Source organism: Sorex araneus, chromosome 8 (assembly GCF_027595985.1).
Source record: "Sorex araneus isolate mSorAra2 chromosome 8, mSorAra2.pri, whole genome shotgun sequence".
NCBI classification, from domain to species: Eukaryota; Metazoa; Chordata; class Mammalia; order Eulipotyphla; family Soricidae; genus Sorex; species Sorex araneus.
In genome coordinates, this window is record NC_073309.1 from 11,554,717 (window position 1) to 11,577,780 (window position 23,064).

A 23,064-nucleotide genomic window follows, 5' to 3' on the forward strand; every position below is an offset into this window, starting at 1 on the left:
AGTTATAGTAATTTTTATTTTGCTTAATTCATGGTGTATCAATGTAGCTCACCTTAAAAATAGAGGAAGATCTTTTTTCCGCTGTTACTTCCATTGGAGTAACATCTTCACTCTTAATCATGCTGCTTGATATGAGTGGAGTGATCAGAGTGTTAGGAAGGATAGTTACCTTATCCAAGTTACATCCAGTAGTTTTCATTGCTGCACGTACATACACAAACAAAGAAAAGTTTGAAACCACAAAAACCATCAACCACTCCACAGTACCCTCCCATTAAAGTAGCATTAACTTAAAGGCGCCTAATATGGGCCCAACACTAGGTAAAATACCTACAGCAGTTCTGTATTCTTTTTGGACCACACTTGGCAGTGCTCAGGGATTACTACTGGCTCTGTGCTTAGGAATCATGCCTGGCACAGCTCAGTGCGCCTTATGTGGTACCAAGGATTGAAGTGTGATTGGCCAAATGCAAGGCAAGCCCCTTAACCTCTGTAATGTTATTATTATTATTTGAGGGGAGCCATACCCAGTACTGTACTATGGCTCTGGCCCCAGAAAGTGCATTTTTTTTTTCTTCCTGGATCACATCCAGCATTGCTCAGGGGTTTACTCCTAGCTCTGCATTCAGGAATTATTCCTGGCGGTGCCTGGGGGAATGTATGGGATGTCAGGGGTCGAAACCAGGTCACCTGCATACAAGGCAAGTGCTATACCCACTGTACTTTCTCTTCAGCCACTCATATTATTTTTAAGCAATAATCCCAAGGATCTTTCTAAGGTTCCTTGAACTGCATTGCTCAAGACCACCAACCAACAATATATTATAGGAAACATTTATCTGTAAGGAAATCTCCAAGAGGTTAAAAACCATTTGATTACCATTGTTCACTCTTTGCGTATGGTAGCCTGGGAGTATAAAATCTCAGAACTTAATATTTTTCAGTAGTGGGGATCAAATCCAGGGCCTTATAAGTGCAAGGCAAGGTGCTCTGCTGCTCAGCTACATCTCTGACTCTAAAGTCTCAAAAGTAATTCTGTTGTTTGTTGGGTCATACTGGCAGTGCTCAAGTACTCCTGGTGGTGCTTAGGAGATTATATGGGATGCTGGGGATCAAACCTAGGTTGGCTGCATGTAAGTAAATGCCCTGCCTGCTGTCCTTTCTCTCTGGCCCAAGCAAGGAAAATTTTGTTATATTTTATTCATTATATCTATCACCCCAATTTCCTTTTCTTTCTTCTTTGTTGCCTACTTCAGGCTGCCATTGGCACTTAGTAGAGCCTATAGATACGGACACTAACAGTCCTCTGATTATATAACCAAATTCTGATTTAAAATCTAAGCACTGTTTTGAGACGCTGTGGACAGAAACGAACTTCTCTAAGAGGCATAGCTGTTAAATTTCTTATTTGATACTGAGAGAAATTTCAGATGCCAAGCAGGTATTTAATGGTATATATCAGTAGAAAAGATATTTTCTAAGCATTCTGATTAAAAAATTTTTTTTGAGAAGCTGAACAGATGTAGAGCAGGTAGGGCTCTTTCCTTGCATGAGGCAAATCCAGATTTGATCCCAAGCTCCTCAGATGGTCCCCTGACCCCACCAGGGAGTAAGCCCTAAGCACAGAAGGTGTGGCTCAAAAATTCAAAGCACAAACTATCATTTTTCAATCCTAGAAAAGTGACCTTGGATAAATGATTTAATCCTTCTGGAACCTTGGTTCCTCATCTATAAAATGTGAATAAAAATGGTCTACCACATAAAACTTGGAAGATTAAATGAGATAGTATCAGTAAGTAGTTTGGCATATTATCTACCACTTAACATATGTTCAACATTAGCAATGGCTACCCGGAGCTAGGATTTGTAAATTTTCCTGCAGCTGAATCAGATAATCTTGGAAGCTTAATTAATTGCACAGTTTCTAACAATCTACTCTGCAAAGTGTTCATGGTTAGAATTTATAGTATACTGAACACATACATAAGAATGCAGAATTCCCTCCTGAAAGCCATTCGGTGCCTGCTCTTCAAGCCCGCGTTCTCCCTTGAACATGTATCTTGCTTGCTTGTCTCTGTTTCTTTGCTTGCTTATTTCCACTTTGGAGAAGCCTGTCTTCTCCCTTGAACACATATTTCCCCTTTTTCTCTCCTCTCACATCTTTCTAAGCATGTTTCATTCAATAAAAACTACCTTCCTTCACACATACACACACACACAAAAACAACAAAAAAACAAGAATGCAGAATTTTACTACTGACAATAGAAAAAAGTTATAGTTGTTTGATAAAATTTATTAAAACATACGCCATGGGACTGGCGAGATAGTACGGCAGGTAGGGCACTACCCTTGCACACAGTAGACCTAGGTTCAATCCCTGGCACCTCATATGGTCCCACGAGCACCACCAGGAGTGACCCCTGAGCAGAGAGCCAGGAGTGAACCCTAACCCTGCCTGCTGTGGCTCAAGCACCCGCCTTTCCAACCCCCAGCCCACAAACAAAACAAAGCATATTATGCCTCTTAAGAACAAGTACTTTTTAATCTGGGGAGGGGAAGTATGGGGGTCTCCCAAGCAGTGCTTTGGGGCCCCAAAACCACTCTCAACAACTCCTGGCTGGTTGACTGCTAGGGCCTGAAAAAGTGGTGCTGCTCGGGCCTTAAGGTGCAAGGGACCACCAAAGGCTGTACCTAACAGTGCTTTGCATGCCTCTCACCCAGGTACTATTTCCCCAGTCCCTTAAATTTTAAATTTGATTTTTAACTTATGAATTTTAGGGCAGAAACATTCAAGTAAAAAGTGTATCATTAAGTAACTGACATCTTCATACAATAATTTAGTCTCTTTGGTTTCAGTGTTGAGCACTAATCTTATTGCATCAAGAATCTATTTTATATACATTATTTACATATACTTTAAAGATTTTAACAGAGAATGAGGGAAATACCAAGTTGGGAACTAAGTCTGCATTTGAGTTAAACAAGTATTTATATTATAATATGAAAGATACCTTGCAAATTATTCCAAGTACATAAAACAAAATAGTTAAGACTTGTAAGAAATATAAAGAACCATTTATTTACTGTTTTGGAGAAGAATCAACTTAGTACCTTTCATGGCCTCTTCAAAAGAGCAAGGCCTTGCAGGACTAGAAATTTCCTTCTTCACATTTACATTCAAAGCACCAGCTGCTGCTATTAAAAAAAAAAAAGTAATTAAAGTTTGTTCATCTTAAAAATTTTTTAACTGGTATACTTTTTCATAAAACATTAAATTATTTAATAGAAATGCTAAGATATTTTAAAAACTTTTTTGGGGGGGCGCAGGGGGTTGGGTGCCTGCCACCGAGTCTGGCAGGTGCTCAGGGTTCACTCCTGACTGTATTCAGGGATCACTCCTGGGAGAGCTCAAGGGACCATATGAGATGCCTGGGATTAAACCTGGGCCCTAACTGCAATGCTATCCCCCTGACCTCTATTTTTATTAGTTTTTGTGCCCAAGGCAAGCACCCTATCTTCTGTATTATCTCCAGCACCAAGGCTAAGATGAACTCTTAACCATTCTTAACCATATGCTAAGATTCTTAACCATAAGGCTAAGATGAATTCTTAACCATATGCTATAAAATTCACCAAACCAGGTACCTGATAGAACCAGGAATGGAAAAGAAGAGGGTCATGCTTGGGGGCCAGAGCAGTAGCACACCTCGTAGGGCATTTGCCTTGCATGTGGATGACCTGGTTCAACCCTCAGCACCACATATGGTGCCCTGAGTCCTGCCAGGAGATCCCTATCACAAAGCTAGGAGTAAACCCGGAGCACCCTATCCACTGTAACTCTCTCTGGTCTCAAAAGGAAAACAATTTTTAAAAGATGAACTTATGGGCCAGAGCAATAGTACAGTGGGTAGGGAGTTTGCCTTGTATGCGCCCAACCCAGGTTTGATCCCCGGCATCCAGAATGGTCCCCTCAGCACTACCAGGAGTAATTCCTGAGTGCAGAGGCAGGAGTAACCCCTGAGCATCGCTGGGTGTGAGCTAAAAAGCAAAAGCAAAAAAAAAAAAAAAATTATGCTAACAATTATCTAAATGTGATCAAATGTAGCCTTATTTATGAAATATTTAAAGCAGAAGGCTTAAAAGTTTATCTGTTTTAAAGGGAGATTTCTAATAATCAACATTTATCACCAAGAAATGATTAATCCTTATTGATTGGGAGGAACAATCTGTACAACATAATCACACAAGGGGCTAACATCCAAAACACATAAAGCACTCGCAAAGCTCAACAACAAAAACAATCCCATAAAAATGGAGAGAAGAGATAATCATATCAGACATTTCTTTAAAGAAGACATAAAGATGGCCAACAGGTACACATAAAAATGTTCATCACCAATTACCATGGAAATGCAAATCTAAAGGACTGAGACACCTCACACCAGCAAGAAAGTCCTATATTCTGGTCTTTTTAAAAAGACGGGAAACAGTAAGTGCTCATGGACATGTAGTGAAAAAGGAACTCCTGTTCACTGCTGGTGGAAATCCGCTTTGGAAAATGGCTTGCAGACATCTCAAAATATTAACTTCCATCTGACCTAGTAACTTTGATCTTGGCATCTGTTCCAAGAACACAAAAACATGAATCTGGAAAGACATGTGAATTATCAATATTCACTGTGGCACTATTTATGATACCCAAGATCTGGAAACAACCCAGGTATGGTTTTGGACCACACCTGGCAGTGCTCAGGGATCCTCTTGCAGGCTCAGGGGACTATATGTGGTGCTGGTATCGTACACAGGTCTGGGGACTATACTGGCACATAGCCCATGGAAAACTGCCATCTTTCCCTGATGCTTTTTTTTTTTTTTCCACCTTGTACTACACGGGGTTAGTAAACTTACAGATATAGAAGACTGGTTCATTCTGAAAGTATGCCTCAGACAGGAATGAACTGAACCAATGGAAGCAAGGCAGAAATCAAGAACTGGGGGCCGGAGCGATAGCACAGCGGGTAGGGCGTTTGCCTTGCATGCGGCCGACCCGGGTTCGGTCCCCGGCATCCCATATGGTCCCCCGAGCACCGCCAGGAGTAATTCTTGAGTGCAGAGCCAGGAGTAACCCCTGAGCATCGCTGGGTGTGACCCAGAAAGCAAAAAAAAAAAAAAAAAAAAAAAAAATCAAGAACTGAAGAAATTCCTTATCCAGAATGGTCTCTCTACTTTTGCCAGGAAATGCCACACCTGTGAGGCCAGGGGTTACTCCCAGCTATGTGCTTGGAGGGGAGGGGCCACTTCTGGCAGGATACTGTGGTGCCAGAGATGGAACATGAGCCTTTCACACGCAAAGCGTATGTTCTAGTCCTTTAAGCCATCTATCGGCCCCAAGTCTCTGGTATTTTTATCACATAAATTAGAAAAGATTGTAGGCAATAGCTCCATGTCATTATATCACTTATCACCCCAAGTTTACATCTCCAAAAATCCGTCCTATAAGTAAGTTAGAATAAATGATCAGCAGTTTTCTAAATTGTCACTTTCACCTTATAAGGTATATTCAGTGAATGGCAATTCCTATTACAAAATAACTTATAAAATAATTTATGAAATAACAAAACTTATAAAACTTAGAGTTTTCTAGATTTTCTTTTATTACTAAGCACAGAAGAATTATTTCTTTAGGGGCCAAAGATACAGTACAAAGGGGAAAGTGCTTGACTTGCATGTAGCTGACCCAGGATTGATATGGTCCCCTGAGCACAGCCAGGAGTCACTCATGAGCATAGAGCCAGGAAGAGCCCTTGAAGACCACCAGGTTTGGCTCAAAAAGTCTTTCTCGCCGCAAAAGAAATTATTCCCTAACAATGTGTAAACGCAGTGTTCAGTGGTCATCTTCTCAGGAAATATGCCATTTCCAAAAAAAGAGAAATGACAACCAAACCCAATTCAACCTAACTTGTTCATTTTAGAAGAGAAATGTTTTGTTCGGCTGGTCTTCTTCATACCTTTCTAAAGAACTAGAAAGTACATGTTTAGTTCAGATATTTTTCTTTTAACATACCTGGGTCTGGAGTGTAAGTAAATGGCTGAACATCATGAGATCTTCCAGCATTGGTCACTACATATATTCCCACCGATACAGGTAAAGTTATATGTTGGTCATGATATGGAGGAACCTTCACAATCAGATGATTCTAATTTAAAGAAAACTATGAGTCAGAAAACAAGCAATATTTAAATTTTAAAAATAATTATAATTAAGTATACTTCCTGTAAACTGTAAGGTTGGAAAAGTATGAAGAGAAAATCAAAGTATTTTAAAGGTTCAGATTCACAGGCCTAGGGACAACAATCTTAAGATTGCTTTGAAAGGGGCCAGAGAGACAGTACGGCCTTGCATGCAGCTGACCCCAATTTGAATCCCTGGCACTGCATATGGTTCCCTGAGCACTGACAAGAGTGACCTCTAAGCACTGCTAGCTGTGGCACTCTTCTTTCCCCCAAGAAAATTGCCCATAAGGTAAAATTAAAATTTTTACAAGTTGTTCTTTCTCCTGTCAAATTCATCTCATCCCCATTCCTCATGAGGTCGCTGCCTTTCTACTTGCTTTGCTTTCCCATTCTTTCTTCCCCCTTTCACAGAACTAGGTTTGTACCTATTTTCAGGCCTTACTCAAATGTCACCTCAGCGAAGCACTTTCTGATCATCCATCCTCTTTAAAGCAGCACCCCTCTGTAAATGGTCACATATATTTACTTCTCCAAGAGCACTTATTACCACTTGAAATTACTGTGTTTTCTTACCTTTCTTTGTCACTCTCCAACCACAAGAATGAATGCTCCATGAAAATTTAAGATTATTTATTCTTCACTCTATCTCCCCTTCCAATAAGCACTTACACAAAATACACTCAAAAATTGGGGCTGGAGCAATAGCACAGTGGGTAGGGTGTTTGCCTTGCACGCAGCCAACCCGGGTTCGATTCCCAGCATCCCATATGGTCCCCTGAGCACCGCCAGGGGTAATTCCTGAGTGCAGAGCCAGGAGTAACCCCTGTGCATCGCCGGGTGGGACCCAAAAAGAAAAAAAAACACCAAAAACAAAATACACTCAAATATGTGTGTGGAATGCGAAAATAAATTTAAAAAATAGAAGCCACACCTTGGCTATGATAGGGAATAAGGGATCAAATTCACAGCCTCAACCATACCAGGCATGTGTAACACCACTTGAATGATCTCTCTGACCCTCAAATAAAAAATTCTGAGGGGGAAAAAACACCAAGCATGTTATCAGTTACTACATGTTTTGTATAACCTTAATAGTACTGTAGCACTGTCATCCCTTTGTTCATCGATTTGCTCAAGCAGGCACCAGTAACATCTCCATTGTGAAACTTGTTACTGTTTTTGGCATATCGGATACGCCACGGATAGCTTGCCGGGCTCTGCCATGCAGACGGGATACTCTGGGTAGCTTATCGGGCTCTCCAAGAGGGATAGAGTAATAGAACCTGGGTCGCCGCATGTAAGGCAAATGCCCTACCATGTGCTATTGTTCCAGTCCACAACCTTAATAGGGAAATGTATTTCAATACAGTTCACTGCTTTCTTAACTTTCATTTATAGTAAAATAGAATTCAGCTTATCTGAATCTATTTTTGACATGAAAGAGGCAGAAGGATCAATTTTTCTAGAACAGTGGCAAAAAATGGAAAGGGAGGGGCCAAGAACATAGGGAAAATGATTGGAGCATGCATGGAGCACTTGCCGAGAATGAGCAAGGTTTGAGTTTGATCCCTGGTTCCACATGGACCCCTGAACACCACTGGTGTGGCGCGGTTGGTCCCCTAGCATTGCTAGGATGGCTCTGGAAGACCACAGCACCAAGTAATACTGCATCACTGGGCATGGGTCTGAACAGCTGTCAGGCCAAATATAATGGTCTCCAGGCCTGCTATGTAGATCCCAAAATGGAAAAGAAAGGGAAACAGTTTATAAATGTTTCACTGTAACTTCATCAAAGGTACTACAACCTTTTGGGGATGATCTAATTTTGTATTGTTTTGTAAGCAAGTGCTCTACCCACTGTTTTGTACCTAGAAGCTAATTTGAACCATATCTGACATTTTCTCCTCTTCCTTAATGTACTATGGTAATAGGAAGAAATCACTGTTACTGTCATCCCGTTGTTCATCTATTTGCCTGAGCAGGCACCAGTAACATCTCCATTGTGAGACTTGTTACTGTTTTTGGCATACTGAATATGTCACAGGTAGCTTGCCATGCTCTGCGGTGCGGGCAAGATACTCTTCGTAACTTACTGGGCTCTCCGAGAGGGATGGAGGAATCGAACCCTGGTCGGCTGCATGCAAGGCAAATGCCCTACCCACTGTGCTATTGCTCCAGCTCCAATGGGAAGAAATACCAAGGGGAAATGATTATGTTTTAGGACATGATTTGCAGGTGGCTGATGCAACTGCTGACGGCTGAAGCTAAGGTAAACTGTGTTGGGGCCACATCCAGCTATGCTCCTAGCACTACACTCAGGAACTCAGGAATCACTCCTGGTGGTGCTTGGGGATCATATGGGATGCCAGGGATCAAACCTGGGTTGGCTGTGTACAAGGAAAATGGCTTACCCACTGTACTTCTTTTTTTTTTTTGAGGGTGAGGTAAATTTGATGACAATTTTTATTTTGCTAGACAATACTTGGTTGACTCACATGAACAGACTATGTGACAAATGGGCCAAAATTCAAGATCTCAATTTCTATCCCTTCAATTTATTTCTCAAGCCTCTTAAAACATTTTTAGAGGAGCTGGAGAGATAGCACAGCGGGTAGGGCGTTTGCCTTGCACGCGGCCGACCTGGGTTCAAATCCCAGCATCCCATATGGTCCCCTGAGCACGGCCAAGGGTAATTCCTGAGTGCAGAGCCAGGAGTAACCCCTGTGCATCGCCAGGTGTGACCCAAAAAGCAAAAAAAAAAAAAAAAAAAAAAAAAAAAAATTTAGAAACAGTTACATTATAAATATTTCTGTTTTATGGCATAATAATGTCTCCTAAGTTAGTTAACTAATTTTCTTTTTTGGAGAGTAGGGGAACACACTTGGCGGCTTTCCCCGGGCTCTGTACTTAGAAATCACTCCTGGTAAGGGCTTGGGGACAATATGGGGTGCCCAGGATTGAACTGAGGTTGGCCACGTTCAAGGCAAGCACCCTACACATTGTACTTTCCAACCTCTGTATATAGTCAGATATCTTAAGACAAGCTATGCTTTTAAAATCAGGTGAGAAACATTTGTTGGGGGGCAAAAATGGGAGAGACATAAATACATTGTTCTCCAAAAACACATCTCTATCAATCCAACTTACAAATGTCTTGAATCTTGTCTACCCTCATTTTCACTTTTTATATTGATGCATGCATGTATGTATGTATTTATTTTTGCTTTTTGGGTCACACCCAGCGATGCTCAGGGGTTACTCCTGGCTTTGCACTCAGGAATTGCTCCTGGCAGTGCTTGGGGGACCATATGGGATGCCAGGGATCGAACCCGGGTCGGCCGCATGCAAGGCAAATGCCCTACCCGCTGTGCTATCGCTCCGGCCCCTCATTTTCACTTTTTAAACTCAACAATTATATCACAAAGCCATCCTATCTAGAGTTAAGGAGATAGTGTAATGGGTAGATATAGTATTCTAGTCTTAAAGCTATTTGGCAAACTAACATTAAAATTATTTTTCTGAACAAAAAAAATTGTCTTTGGTAATTAGTGATGAGAAATCAGTATATAAAAACCAAATTTGTATCTTATCAGCGTGCTTCTATTCCACTTGCTTTGAGAATACAGTTAAAGAAACCTAATTTGAACCCTTTCAAAAACTAAAAAGAGCTCATTTTGTTACTACTTCTTTAAGTTTCCTCAATCTGAATCTAGAAATTCTACTATGTTGGGAAGAGGAAACTACAAGAGATACAAGGACAGTGGTGGACGGTCTTTGGCACTTAGGGACCATATGGGATACTGGGAACTGAACCCGGGTGAGCTACATGCAAGGAAAGCACCTTACACACTGGGTTATTGCTTTGGTCCCTATTTTTTAACTCTTACACTCTAAAATATGCCACATGAAGAATCAAGAAAACTAAAGCGGATAGTTACAATTTATAATTTTCTCTTTCTGAATACACTAGTGCCTAGTCCATGTTTCACAAAACAAGTCACTCATAAATAAAATTATATACCTCTTCCAAGTTTCTCATATACTTGCTTTTAGTCTCTCTCCCTCTCTCCCTCTCCCCTTCCTCCCACTCTACAGCATTTGATATATATAAAACACAATTAAGGTCACATAGAACTCATCTAAGTTTGTTAAAATGAAAAGATACAGAGATACAAAGACCATATATGTGCCTTTCTTATTTGGTTACAAGAGCAGGGGACTTAGAAGCAAATATTAAAGTATTGTTTTTATCAGAATTTCTTACATAATCAGAAATGTTTAATTTTGTAGTTATAAGTGAACAGCTATAACAATTGCTGTTCACTTATACTGATAAATCTCCCAAATTATCTCTAAAAATTTTTATCTATTATATCACTTTCTGGGCATTTTAAATTAATTAATTTTGGGGCCACACCTGGTGATGCTCAGAAATTACTCCTGGCTCTGCACTTAGGCATTATTCCTGGTGGTGCTTGGGAACCATAAGTAATGCTGGGGATAGAGCCCAGGTCAGCCATATTCAAAGCAAGTGTTCTACCTGCTGTACAATCTCTCCAGCCTCATTTTAAATTTTTATTTATTTATTTTTTGTTTTGGGGCCACACTGGGAGTACTCTTGGCTTTGAGCTCAGACCTAACTCCTGGAGTGTCTCGGGGACCATAAGAGCTCCAGGAATTGAATATGGATCTGAGTGCAAGGTAAGTGTCTTAATCACTATCTTTCTGGCTCCCCTGGGTATTTTTTTAATAGGGAAGCTTTTTCAAATATCTTGTATAAACCTGATATTCCTTCACTGACCATATTCAGCAATTCTTTTTTTAAAAATACATTTTCTGAACACTTTTTCTTTTAAATATTTATTGTAAAAAATTTCTTTTAAATATTTAAATATTTACTGTAGCACTGTAGTCCCATTGTTCATCGATTTGCTCAAGCAGGCACCAGCAACATCTCCATTGTGAGACTCGTTACTGTTTTTGGCATATCAAATACCAACAAATGTAAAATACCTGCCTAGCACATAGCAGCTACTCAATGTTCCCTTGGGCTGGGGAGAGCTCAAGGACTAGAGGGCATGTTTCGTAGACAAAAGGCCTGAGTTTGATCCCCAGCATTATATGGGTCCGGAGAACTAAATTAGAAGTTGTCCTGAGCGCCACAGGACACTGCCCCAAAACAAAACAAAAGTTTTCCTTTGTTTTAAATAAAGAGCAAATTAAGGTAACCCAAATTACCCAAGCAAATATTGATTTATTAGCAATGGAATTTAAAGTTTCATTTTAAAAAATAGAGAAGTTTCTGGGCTGGAGAGAGAGTATAAAGGTTGAGTGATGCTTTGCACACAGGAGGCCCAATTTCTACCGCTGGCATTGCCTTTCTGCCTAACACTTGGAGAAGCAACCCCCAGCACAGAGCTGGAAAGGAGCAGTCATCACTGGCAGGTGTCAGCGCCCCCTCCCCCTCCACCGCCCCCAAGTGTCATTTAGTCATCAACACTTAATTTTATGTCAGTTAAGAAAATTCAAGAAAGAATCTTCACTTAAATGATTTACAACAGACACAGATAAAGAGGAAATTTAATCTGCTGATTCAGGAGAATTTCAAAACAAAATGATTTCTCAGAGTAAATAAACTACAGAAAGGTTTAAATTATACCTGATGAAATAATTCCATGTCGATTTCAGCTTCCGACTTCCAAGAGTTTTCATCTAATAAATAAATAAACAGTGACTTACTAAATTTTTGAAAAATATTTTACTTCTAGCTGTGATTATTTATTTGCAACCAAGTGAAACATACAACAACGTGTATGCCAGTTTTATCACTACTTACCAGAAACATTCTCTTGAAAAATAACTTTAGTTCCTTTTAGAAAATTTTTGCCAATTAAAAATACTTCTTCTTCTCCTTTCACTGAGCAGCTATGCAAGCTTTTCTTTAGGATTTCTGGCACTCCTGCTGGCTGAGCTGTAGGAATACATTAACATTACATAAAAACAAAGCCACTAACATTTATTTCCCATCTATAATCAGCTCTTTTATGGCCCTACTAGTTGTCTTTATTATCTTTGAATTTTATTTCATTTATTCACTTTGTTTGTTTTTCCAGAGGCTGGAAGGAGGAAGATAGGGGAGTTAATATTTTGTATTTCTGGTTATACAAGGTAATACAGTTCTACCACTGAGCTATACCCCAGGCTCTTGGCCTGTATTTTGCAACTTAATTTTTGTACTAACAGAGAAAAGAGGGAAAAAATGTAAAAGATCATATTACATTTTAATAGTACAGTAAAATTCTGAGATAAAATTATTATCTAAGATAATTTATTATGTCATCTTTGCTCAGTTTAATAAATCATAAAAATGCCCAAAATATAAATTTGATCAACTTTTTCTTTTTCTTTTTTTTTTTTTTTGCTTTCTGGGTCACACCTGGCAATGCACAGGGGTTACTCCTGTCTCATGCACCCAGGAAATACTTCTGGTGGTACTCAGGGGACCATATGGGATGCTGGGAATCAAACTTGGGTCAGCCGTGTGCAAGGCAAACGCCCTACCCACTGTGTTATCGCTCCAGCCCCTCAACTTCTTATTTTTTTATTTTTTGGGTCACACCCAGAAATGCTCAGGGGTTACTCCTGGCTCTGAACTCAGGAATTACTCCTGGTGCTGCTTGGGAGACTGTATGGGATGCTGGGGATTGAACCTGGGTCAGTAGCGTGCAAGGCAAATGCCCTCCACACTATACTCTTGCTCAAGCCTCAACTTTTTATCTTAATATTAAAAAATTCAATCTGAGGCAGGGTGGGGGTAGAATGGGGGTATACTGGGGTTCTTGGTGGTGGAACATGTACACTGGTGAAGGGATGGGTGTTTGATCATTGTATGCCTGAGACTTAAACCTGAAAACTTTGTAACTGTTCCCATGGTGATTCAATTTAAAAAAAAAAATCCAATCTGAAGGACAAGAGAGATAGTAGAGGAGTTAAAGTGTTTGCTTTGCAAGTGGCTGATCCTAGTTCAATCCCTGATATCACATGATCCCCCAAGAACCATGGGGGGAGTAGCCCTGGAGTCCCGGAGCACCACTGGCACGGCATGGGTAACCTACATCTTTGTCTATACAGAGATCAATAGAGAAGTGTATGTATGGTGTGAAGGATGGAACTAAGGCCTCAAGAATGCAACAAATATTCTGTCTGTTTATGGACCTATATATTTTTTTTACTGCAGTTGATTGAGTAGGGATCATACTAGGTGGGGCTGTGGGAGGAGGAGCTCAGAGCCATACTCTCTGTCTTGCTGGGGTGAGGATGGGAAGCATAATCAGGCTACAACACAACACTGCCGAGTGAGAACATGACAAGGTGAACACGCAGTATGTGCTCTGTGACTGAGTCTCATAAAAAATTTTCTTTAAGGTTCTAGACACAAGATTCAGAGGATACATATCAAAAGAATACCTGAAAATAAGACTGAACCCAATTCAATATAATTTTTTAAAATGACTTGCTTTGGGTTTTTGGTATTCAGTGCTGTGTTTTGGCTCAGTCTGAGAATCTCTCCTGGCTTGGTTTGGGAGAATCGTATGAGGTGTTGAAGGTGAAACCCACATTGGCTGCATGGAAGGTCCTACCCACAGTCCCATCTTTCTTGCCCTCAGCACGTCCAAGGAATTCTACCTCTAAGCCACACCATGGCCCTCAAAATGATTCTTTTAACAATTTTTTTGTTCTTGGGCCACACCCAGAAGTGCTCAGGGGTTACTCTTGGCTTTGCACTCAGGAGTTAATCCTGCAGTGCTCAGGGGACCAAATAGGATGCTGAGGATCAAGTCTGGGTTAGCTGCATACAAGACAAGTGCCCTACATGCTGTACTATTGCTCTGACCCCTCAAAATAATTCTTTATACCCAAGGATCATTCCTAAATTGGTACAGTCTAAAATTAAACAATGCCGGCCGGGTTTTCGGCCCGGGCGCCCATGCCCCTGCAGAGCCGGTGGATGTGGAACAAGCGGGAACCAGAGACAGCTTTAGGAATTGGGGTTCCAGCAAGTGCCTGCACCCATGTATGGAGACTGTGAATTAAGCCTTTGCCCCACGCCGGCTAACGGAGGAAAGAACCTTCCTTCTTGGTCTCTCTCCCCTCCGGGAGAAGGCGTGGAGTCCGACATTTTGTGGGTCCGTTGAGAAGGTACGAACTTGGTGGCGCGGAAAAAAAAAAAAAAAAAATGTGTGCTTTGAACTTGAAACAGCCGCAGGATACAGAGCCAGCCCTAGTCGGGCCCGTGCTCGGCTCCGGCCGGCCGGGTTTTCGGCCCGGGCGCCCATGCCCCTGCAGAGCCGGTGGATGTGGAACAAGCGGGAACCAGAGACAGCTTTAGGAATTGGGGTTCCAGCAAGTGCCTGCACCCATGTATGGAGACTGTGAATTAAGCCTTTGCCCCACGCCGGCTAACGGAGGAAATATGTAATTTCTGGCAGAATTTTCCCAGGATTTTATACAGAAATCCAAAACCGCGCGGACGCGGCAGCGTCCGCGCGACTTAACATTTATAATTGTCATCAATGTGAAAGGGTTCCATTTGAACAGGTCAGACTTGGGGGGGAAACTCCAAATAATAACAGTAAGTTTTTGTTGAAATATTGAAGGTTCTTAATGTAACAGCCACCCCTGGACTATGAGCTAAGCAAAAGCCCCACGCTGGCCAATGTGGCGTGGAGTACACCATACTATGAGGCGCAGGAAGGGGGATGAGGGGGAAAAATTAAAAAAAAAAAAAAAAAATGGAAAAGGAAAAAGAGAAAAAAAAGAGAGAGAGAGAGGTATGTCAACTATAGTGAGTTTTGTGTTGAATTATGGAATGTAATCAAGGTAAAGAAAAAATGAAGTGAAATTCATTAGTTATACAGTAGGGGGTAGGGGGTGGGGGCGGGGGGTAAACTGGGGTTTCTGGTGGTGGAATTTGGGCACTGGTGAAGGGATGGGTGTTTGAATATTGTATAACTGACATATAAACCTGAGAACTTTGTAACTTTCCACATGGTGATTTAATAAAAATTTAAAAAAAATAAAATTAAATTAAATTAAACAATGAAGTGCAGGGCTGGAGCAATAGCACAGCCGGTAGGGCATTTGCCTTGCACGCGGCTGACCTGGGTTCGATTCCCAGCATCCCATATGGTCCCCTGAGCACAGCCAGGGGAGATTCCTGAGTGCAGAACCAGGAGTAACCCCTGGGCATCGCCAGGTGTGACCCAAAAAGCAAAAAAATAAAAAAAAAATGAAGTGCAGTTTTCAGTTATACAAACTAACCACAGTTAAAATAAAAGAGGCTTACAAGGTGTTTTTTTTTTTTTTTTTTTTTTTTTTTTTTGCTTTTTTGGGTCACACCCGGCAATGCACAGGGGTTACTCCTGGTGGTGCTCAGGGGACCATATGGGATGCTGGGAATCAAACCCAGGTTGGCTGCGTGCAAGACAAACGCCCTACCCACTATGCTATCACTCCAGCTCCTGGGCTTACAAGTTTTGAGCAGCTAGATCTAATGAATAATTAGCTTACCAATTTCTGTAAGCCAGGATTTCCCAATGAAAACTTAGTAGGTATTATTTAGCTAAACTGGTTCCAAAGTCAAGTAAATCTGGGAGATACTGAATCAAGCAATTTAAAATAAGCAAAAGCATTTATTCTAGTATTTTCTATTCTGATGTATTTTATAAATGCCCAAGGAGCAAGCATTGCAAACTGTTTCCCAAATGGATTTCATTTTGTTATTATTGTTCTAACTTTTTTGGTTTTGGGGCCGTACCTGGTGGTATCCAGAGCTCATGGAGCTTGGGGGACCAAATGGGGTGCTGGGGATAGAACTCGGCGTTCAAGGCAAGTAACCTACCCTCTGTACTAACACTCAGGCCTTGTTCCAATGTATTTGACTCCAGAAACTTTCTTTCTTATTGATACTTTAATAGCTTCTACCAGAATAATCTCTGGGTTACAGAATGTAATTACATACCTTGTAAATACTCAAAAAGTAACTCTCCTTGAGATGGGCTACTTCCCCCCACTTCCCAATACTCCTGGAAGCACTGGTGTCACTCTCCATGAACCAACGACAGTGCCACCATGTAAGCTCTACTACAGCCTTACTTCAGAGACCCATATATACAACTCAAAAGAGATCAAAATCTGCAGTTAATTTCGGACCACACAAGGCTGAATAGACCGGGATGAATTGAAGAGGGGCAGGCCAGCCTGGTGCCTGCCCAAGTAGAGTCCACGCAGCTGCTTGCTCCCACAGTCAAACTCGCCCATCATACCCCTGACCTGACCCACCATCTCAGGACAGATCTCATGGAGACATAATCTGCTGAAAATTCTGGCATAGAGGTTTTGTGACTGAAATCTCCAGGCTTTCTCAGGCTCGGGATAGGCTACCTCCTCCCACCTCTCTGTGCTTCCAGAAGCCTCGGCAGTCACATCCACACCGCAAAGCTGCCACTCAATTGAAAAGCTATTCCAGTCTTACCATCCTGATAAAAATACCGAATACCCTGAACAAACACCATGACCCCTTAGGACCTGTATTGCAAACCATAATGCACAAAAGAAAAAGGAGAGCAAGAAGGAAAGTTCCTCCCATAGAGGAAGGCTGGGGGTGGAGGGTTGGGTGTTGGGGGATGATGGTAGGGAAACAAGGGAAATTGGTGGTGGGAAATGTACACTAGTGGAGGGATGGGTGCTAGATCACTGTATGACTGAATAGCTTTATAATGATCTATCTCATGAATATTCAATTAAAAAATTTTAAATATAATGTTCATGCCCAATTCAATTAGCTTAATCAACGGAAGAACAAACAGCAGTACTCCTACATTAAAAAAAAAAGTAATTCCCTGGGCCTGAAGTGACAGTACTGAGGGTAGGACACTTGCCCTATAGGCAGCTGACCTGTGTTCAGCCCCTGGCACCTGATGTGCTTCTCTAAGCCTAGCAAAACTGATTCCTGAGTGCAGAGGCAGGAGTAAGTCCTGAGTACCACCAGGTGTGAACTGAAAACAAACATTAAAAAGTGGGGGCTGGAGCAATAGTACAGTGGGTAGGGAGTTTGCCTTGCATGCAACTGACCTGAGTTCAATCCCCAGCATCCCATATGGTCTCCTGAGCACTGCCAGGAGTGATTCCTGAATGCAGAGCCAGGAGTAACCCTTGAGCTTCAACAGGTCTGACCCAAAAAAGAAAAAAAATTAAAAAGTGATTCTCCTAAAGATCCCGACTACTTTGACACACTTTACTATTTGTTGATTAAATGAACCATTTATGTTCTGTACAAAAGAAGACTTAAATACTGCTTTCCTAATTCAACTTCTAAATTAATGAGACTTTTAACTAAATTCCTTCCTCTTTACTTGCACCTTTGATATTTAATTTTTTATTTATAAGGATGCAATATGGGAAACTGTTACTGTCAAATTATTAACTGCCCCGCTTTCCTTAGTAGACCCTACAGAAAAGCAATAATTTTTCTCCATTAATAGCTGGCTTGCCCTGTGATTTGTTTGAATAATGAAATGTAAACTGAAGTACTGTTTTAGTTCCAGTGGAAAGCATTAAAAATAATCACAAAGTTTCATCTCCTTTTTTTTTTTTTTTCAGTACAAAAATAACAAGGTCCCAGCTAAGCCCGAATTTCAGAGTGAAGAGAAAGGACCTGTTTCCAAACTGCAGCCATACTCGGGAAGGGGAAGGAGAAATTAAAGTGTCATTGTAAACCACTGAAATTTTATTGGCTCTGCAGCATCATTTAGCCTTGCTTACCAACACAAACAGTTCATCTTATCAAATATTTGACAAGATTTTGCAGTTGTCAAAGAGTTGAAGAGAAATTATGACTACATAAATAAACACTATCTAGAATTGAGTTACTGTATGAATAGAACAGAAGCAGTTATTGGCCCTACACTGGCAATATCCCTTTATTTATCTGGGCAGTATCCTGTTAAATTAAGAAATAGCTTATAAATTTTAGAAGTAATTGGATCTATATACTTGTTTATAAAAGATATTCAAGGGGCTCGAGTGATAGTACAGCGGGTAGGGTGTTTGCCTTGCACGCGGTCGACCTGGGTTCAATTCCCAGCATCCCATATGGTCCTCTGAGCACCGCCAGGAGTTAATTCCTGAGTGCATCATGAGGCATGAACCAGAAGTAACCCCTGTGCATCGCCGGGTGTAAGCCAAAAAAAAAAAAAGATATTCAAGCTGCCAGAGAGAGAGTATAGCAGATGGGCTCCTCCCTTGCATAGTCAAGCCAGAATTGGTCACGACACTCCGACAATCCGTATGATCTTTCAGCCCCACCAGAAGTGAAACCTGAGTGCAGAGCTATGAGTAAATCCTAAGCACAGCTATGTATGGCACCCAAACAATAAAAACAAGTCAAAAAGAGATTACATTTTTGGGGGAGGTGTTCGGTCCACAGCTGGTGGTATGCAGAGCTTACCCTTGGCAGGGCTCAGGAAACCATAATGGGTGCCAGGACCTGAACCCGGGTCAGGCAACTGCCATATCACACTGTACTGTATCTTCAGCCTTATAATTTGCCATATTTGAGGGGGGGCTGGAGAGGGTACAGTGGGTAGTGCATTTGCCTTACACAAGATAATCTGGGGTTTATTCCTGACACCCCATATAGTACCCAAGCCCCTAAGGGAGTGATTCCTGAGTTCAGAGCAGGGAATAATTCCTGAGCACTGCCTGGTGTAACTCTAAACAAAATAATTAAAAATATAGCAATTTTTTAAATTAGAAAATAAGACTTATAACGGTTATTATTTTACATTGTAAACATGGCAGATCATTACGTTGTATATCTGAAATGAATTTCCCTGTCAGTTACACTTCAATTGAAATAAAAAGAAAACAAAACAAAACAATAGGAGATACGAATTATAACATTCATCATATGAATATGTAGATTACATTAACAAAACAAATAAGAAGTCTATAATCTTCTTCCATCCTCTAATACAAGGTGGAAAGTTTATGAAATTGATGTCTACTGGGGCTGGAGGGATCGTTCAGCGGATAGGACTTGCCTTGCACAAGGTCAACCTGGGTTTGATTCCCAGCATCCCAGATGGTGCCCTGAGCACTGCCAGGAGTGATTCCTGAGTGCAAAGCCAGGAATAACCCCTAAGCACTGCCAGGAGTGACCCAAAAATCAAACAACAATGACAACAAACTGTAATTAATGACTATGAAAATATATTACTTATGGCATTAAAATATGTATATACATATATATATACACACATATATATATACACACTAAGGGTGGGGGCTGGAGTGATAGTACAGTGGGTAGGGCATTTGCCTTGGTGGCCTACCTGGGTCTGATAAATAAACAATGAATAAATAAGGGAGGCTGTTCACCTGAAGGTGTAATGTTGATATATCCTCTATATATTTATATTACACAAAGAACTAGCGCTTGTTACTCTTCAAGGTAATTTAATTGCCTTGTTTTTGTTTTAGGTCACATGTGGAGGTGCTTAGGGCTCACTCCTGGCTCTGTGCTCAGGAGTTACTTTTGGCAGCTCTTGAGAAACCCATATGGGGTGTCAGGGATTGAACCTAGGTTGGCTGCATGCAGCCCTCTAGCTCTTATTTTAGTCCTGACTCTAGAAAGTGATCACACTGCTTAAAAACTATTAAAAAGAATCAGCCACCTTCCTGATTCAACAAGCACTTTTAGATATTTTTTTGATAGTCTCAAAAATAAAATTGAGGGGCTGGAGTGATAGAACAGCAGATGCATGCAACTGACTCACTTTTGATCCCAGCATTCCCCCAAGGACTGCCTGGAGTAATTCCCGAGTGAAGAGCGGGAGTAACCCCTGAACTCTGCAAGGTGTGGACCCAAAACCAAGCAATCATCCCACCTTCCCCAAAAATACTCACTGCCCTGTCTGCGACCTCTGGGTCCCTGGACTGAGGAAGGCCCTCCTCCCACCCAACCCCTCTAGAAAAAAATAAATAGGAAAATATTTTTCCAACTTATAAAAAGTGCTCAGAATGCTTTATAATAATGCTTGTGAAAGTTAAAAAAAATGTGAAGAATTTGTTAGAACTCAAGGATAAGCTTTTCCTAAAGTTGTGGGATACACTGAAATTTGTTAAATTCAGTCAACTTTAGTATAATAAGCTTTATAAGAAAATCTTATATACATTATTACATTTTCCATGTGTAACAGTAGGGTGGTTACTAGAAATGCAAAAATTTTAATTCTTAATTTGGTATAGCCAAATAATATAAATACACCAATATTACAATCACATATACCTTTATCAGGCATATATAAAGATGTCAAGGATATAATGTAAAAGATTCGTTCATGACCTTAAAAACAAATAAAAAGCAAAAAATGGGTTCAATGGATGATACTGTATCACTAAGTAGAACGCAAGGCTTTTGTTAAGGTCACCAGGCACAACAACAATGAATTCTGGCATAAGCGCTTCCTTCCAAGTGTCCGTAGAAGGAAAATCAAGTGCCTGTTTCCTCTCCTTCCTTCTGCTTTTATCCCTTTGGCTCCTCTTCCCTTTCCACCTCCCTCTCATCTTCCTGTTTCCTTCTCTCTCCCATTCCAATTCTAAACTTTAGCCTACTCCCTTTCTCCAGTCATTCTATTCTAATTTTCAAAGCTGCCAAAATTTAAAAAAAAATCCATATTCGTGGAAATAAACACAAACCTGAAATCCAAAACATCCTCTGGTGGCTTTTTTAGGGCCACACCTGATTCTCCTCTGTGGACCATGAGATACTGGGGATTAAGCCCAGGCCTCCTGTGTGTAAAAGCATGTGCTCCAGCCATTTGAGCTATTTTTGTCAGAACAAAAATTCTTAGTTTAGCTTTTTATTTATAAAAAGATTTCAGGGTCCAGGGCTGGAGCGATAGCACAGCGGGTAGGGCGTTTGCCTTGCACACTGCCAACCCGGGTTCAAATCCCAGCAACCCATATGGTCCCCTGAGCACCGCCAGGGGTAACTCCTGAGTGCAGAGCCAGGTGTGACCCAAAAAGCAAAAAAAAAAAAAAAAAAGATTTCAGGGTCTGTCGTTTTAGCTTTGTATTATTTATGCTTATCTGACTTTCCCTTCAGAGATCCCTACTTCAAAGACTGTGTCCAAAACTGGTGAGGATAAAATTCAAGACACACAAGTCTTCTTTATGAAGAAATGTAGCCTATGAAGAAATTCTAGTTGCTTCAAATCTTCCCACTTCCTCATGTGTATCTTTTTATTCCAATTACATCAAGCTTTTTAATGACCCTAAAAGAAGCACAAGACTTCAGGGAGTGTTTTTATACATTCTTCCCTCTGGCCAAAATGATCTACTCATCTAAGCCCTTCTTCTAGGCTTACCTCTGTCCTCTAAGTCATAGCCAAGCAATTTGGATAAGACATATTTTGCTATGTTTTCATGGTGCTTTATGCAGCTATTATAGTCTTTGTATCAATCTACATGGATATAATTATACAATATATAGAAGGTTATAGAAGGAATTTACTGTTTTCCCGCTAGACAGTAAATTCCAGCTTAAGTAACTCCATCTCAAAGTTTGGCACATTACAACTATTCATTACACTGAAGCTTTCCAAAACATTCATAAAAGCCCCATCTACAGTTAATTCTGCTCAGGTAGCATATTTCTTTTATTTGATGCACTAAAGGAGGCTCTAATACACAGCCACAATTAAACCGGGAGTTTTTGGAACATTATATGACTGAAACCCAATCATGAATAACTTTGTAGCTGTTTATCTCACTGTGATTCAATTTTTAAAATGGAAATATTTATTGTATTGCTTTCAGAGGAAAAAAATTAAAAATTCTCTATCCTCTACCATTAAGAGGGGGGAAAAAGCATTAACAGAATGACTAATGAAATGAGGCACTAGTTTGATGAAACAAAACGAATTTTAGTAGTCTCATTTGATGCAACAGTTGAAGACATCAAAACATTTTACTGTTGGCCAAATTTACAGCTGATAACATGAATATGAAAATTTTTAGCAGTTTTTAGAAAATGGGTTAAGCAGTCCAGAGATGGCCCAATGAACTAAGCACATATTTTGCGTATGAGAAGCTTAGGTTCGGTTCCTGCCCTGTCTGGTTCCCTAAAGGGCACCAGGAATGAAGTCTTAGCAACAAGCTGTGAGGACTCTCAAGTACCACAAGATGTGGCCTCAAATTAGATTTAAAAAAATAATATAATAATAATAATAATAATAAAGAACAGAAAATTATCAAATCGAAGGAACTCAGTTCTCTTTGGTATTTTCAGAAAGATGCTGAAATTGATAACATTTTAATGTTTTTTTTTTTCAACATTACAATATAAATGTAGGGGCTGGAGCAATAGTACAGTGGGTAGGGTGCTTTCCTTGCAAGAGGCTGACCTGGGTTAGATCCCCAGTATCCCATACAGCCCCTGAGTACTACCAGGAGCAATTCCTGTGTGCAGAGCCAGGAATAACCCTTAAGCATTACCAGGTGTGGCTCAAAAACCAAAACCAAAACCAAAACAAAAAAGGGTAATTCTATGAGACAGAAAGCATGAACTTGAATCTATATAAAGTAAATGATTATCTATTTGCTAATACTTAGTTATTACAAGCTATATAGCTACAGCTATCTACTATTACTTTATAATTGATTTAAAATAAAGTTCTTTTTTTATTCTGTAGAGGCAGTAGTCCAAAACAATGAAAATTTGCCATCTACTACCTTGAGCAAACAGGATTTCTTCCCTTTCCCTT

At 40.5% G+C, this 23,064-nt stretch overlaps 1 protein-coding gene across 7 annotated transcripts in view; it reads right to left on the bottom strand.

The window, feature by feature from the left end:
- Positions 1-23,064, bottom strand: part of NFAT5 (nuclear factor of activated T cells 5) — a 106,878-nt gene that overhangs the window by 14,043 nt on the left and 69,771 nt on the right. For 5 of the 7 annotated variants that reach the window (XM_055146564.1, XM_055146562.1, XM_055146566.1 and 2 more), the window contains 5 exons: positions 12,072-12,206; positions 11,895-11,947; positions 6,066-6,198; positions 3,113-3,196; positions 53-201 (listed from right to left, as the gene is read on the bottom strand). In XM_055146564.1, the coding sequence (XP_055002539.1) occupies positions 53-201; positions 3,113-3,196; positions 6,066-6,198; positions 11,895-11,947; positions 12,072-12,206 (554 nt within the window). The remainder of the gene's footprint in view (positions 1-52; positions 202-3,112; positions 3,197-6,065; positions 6,199-11,894; positions 11,948-12,071; positions 12,207-23,064) is intronic. The other 2 variants (XM_055146565.1, XM_055146563.1) reach the window with 1 other exon arrangement.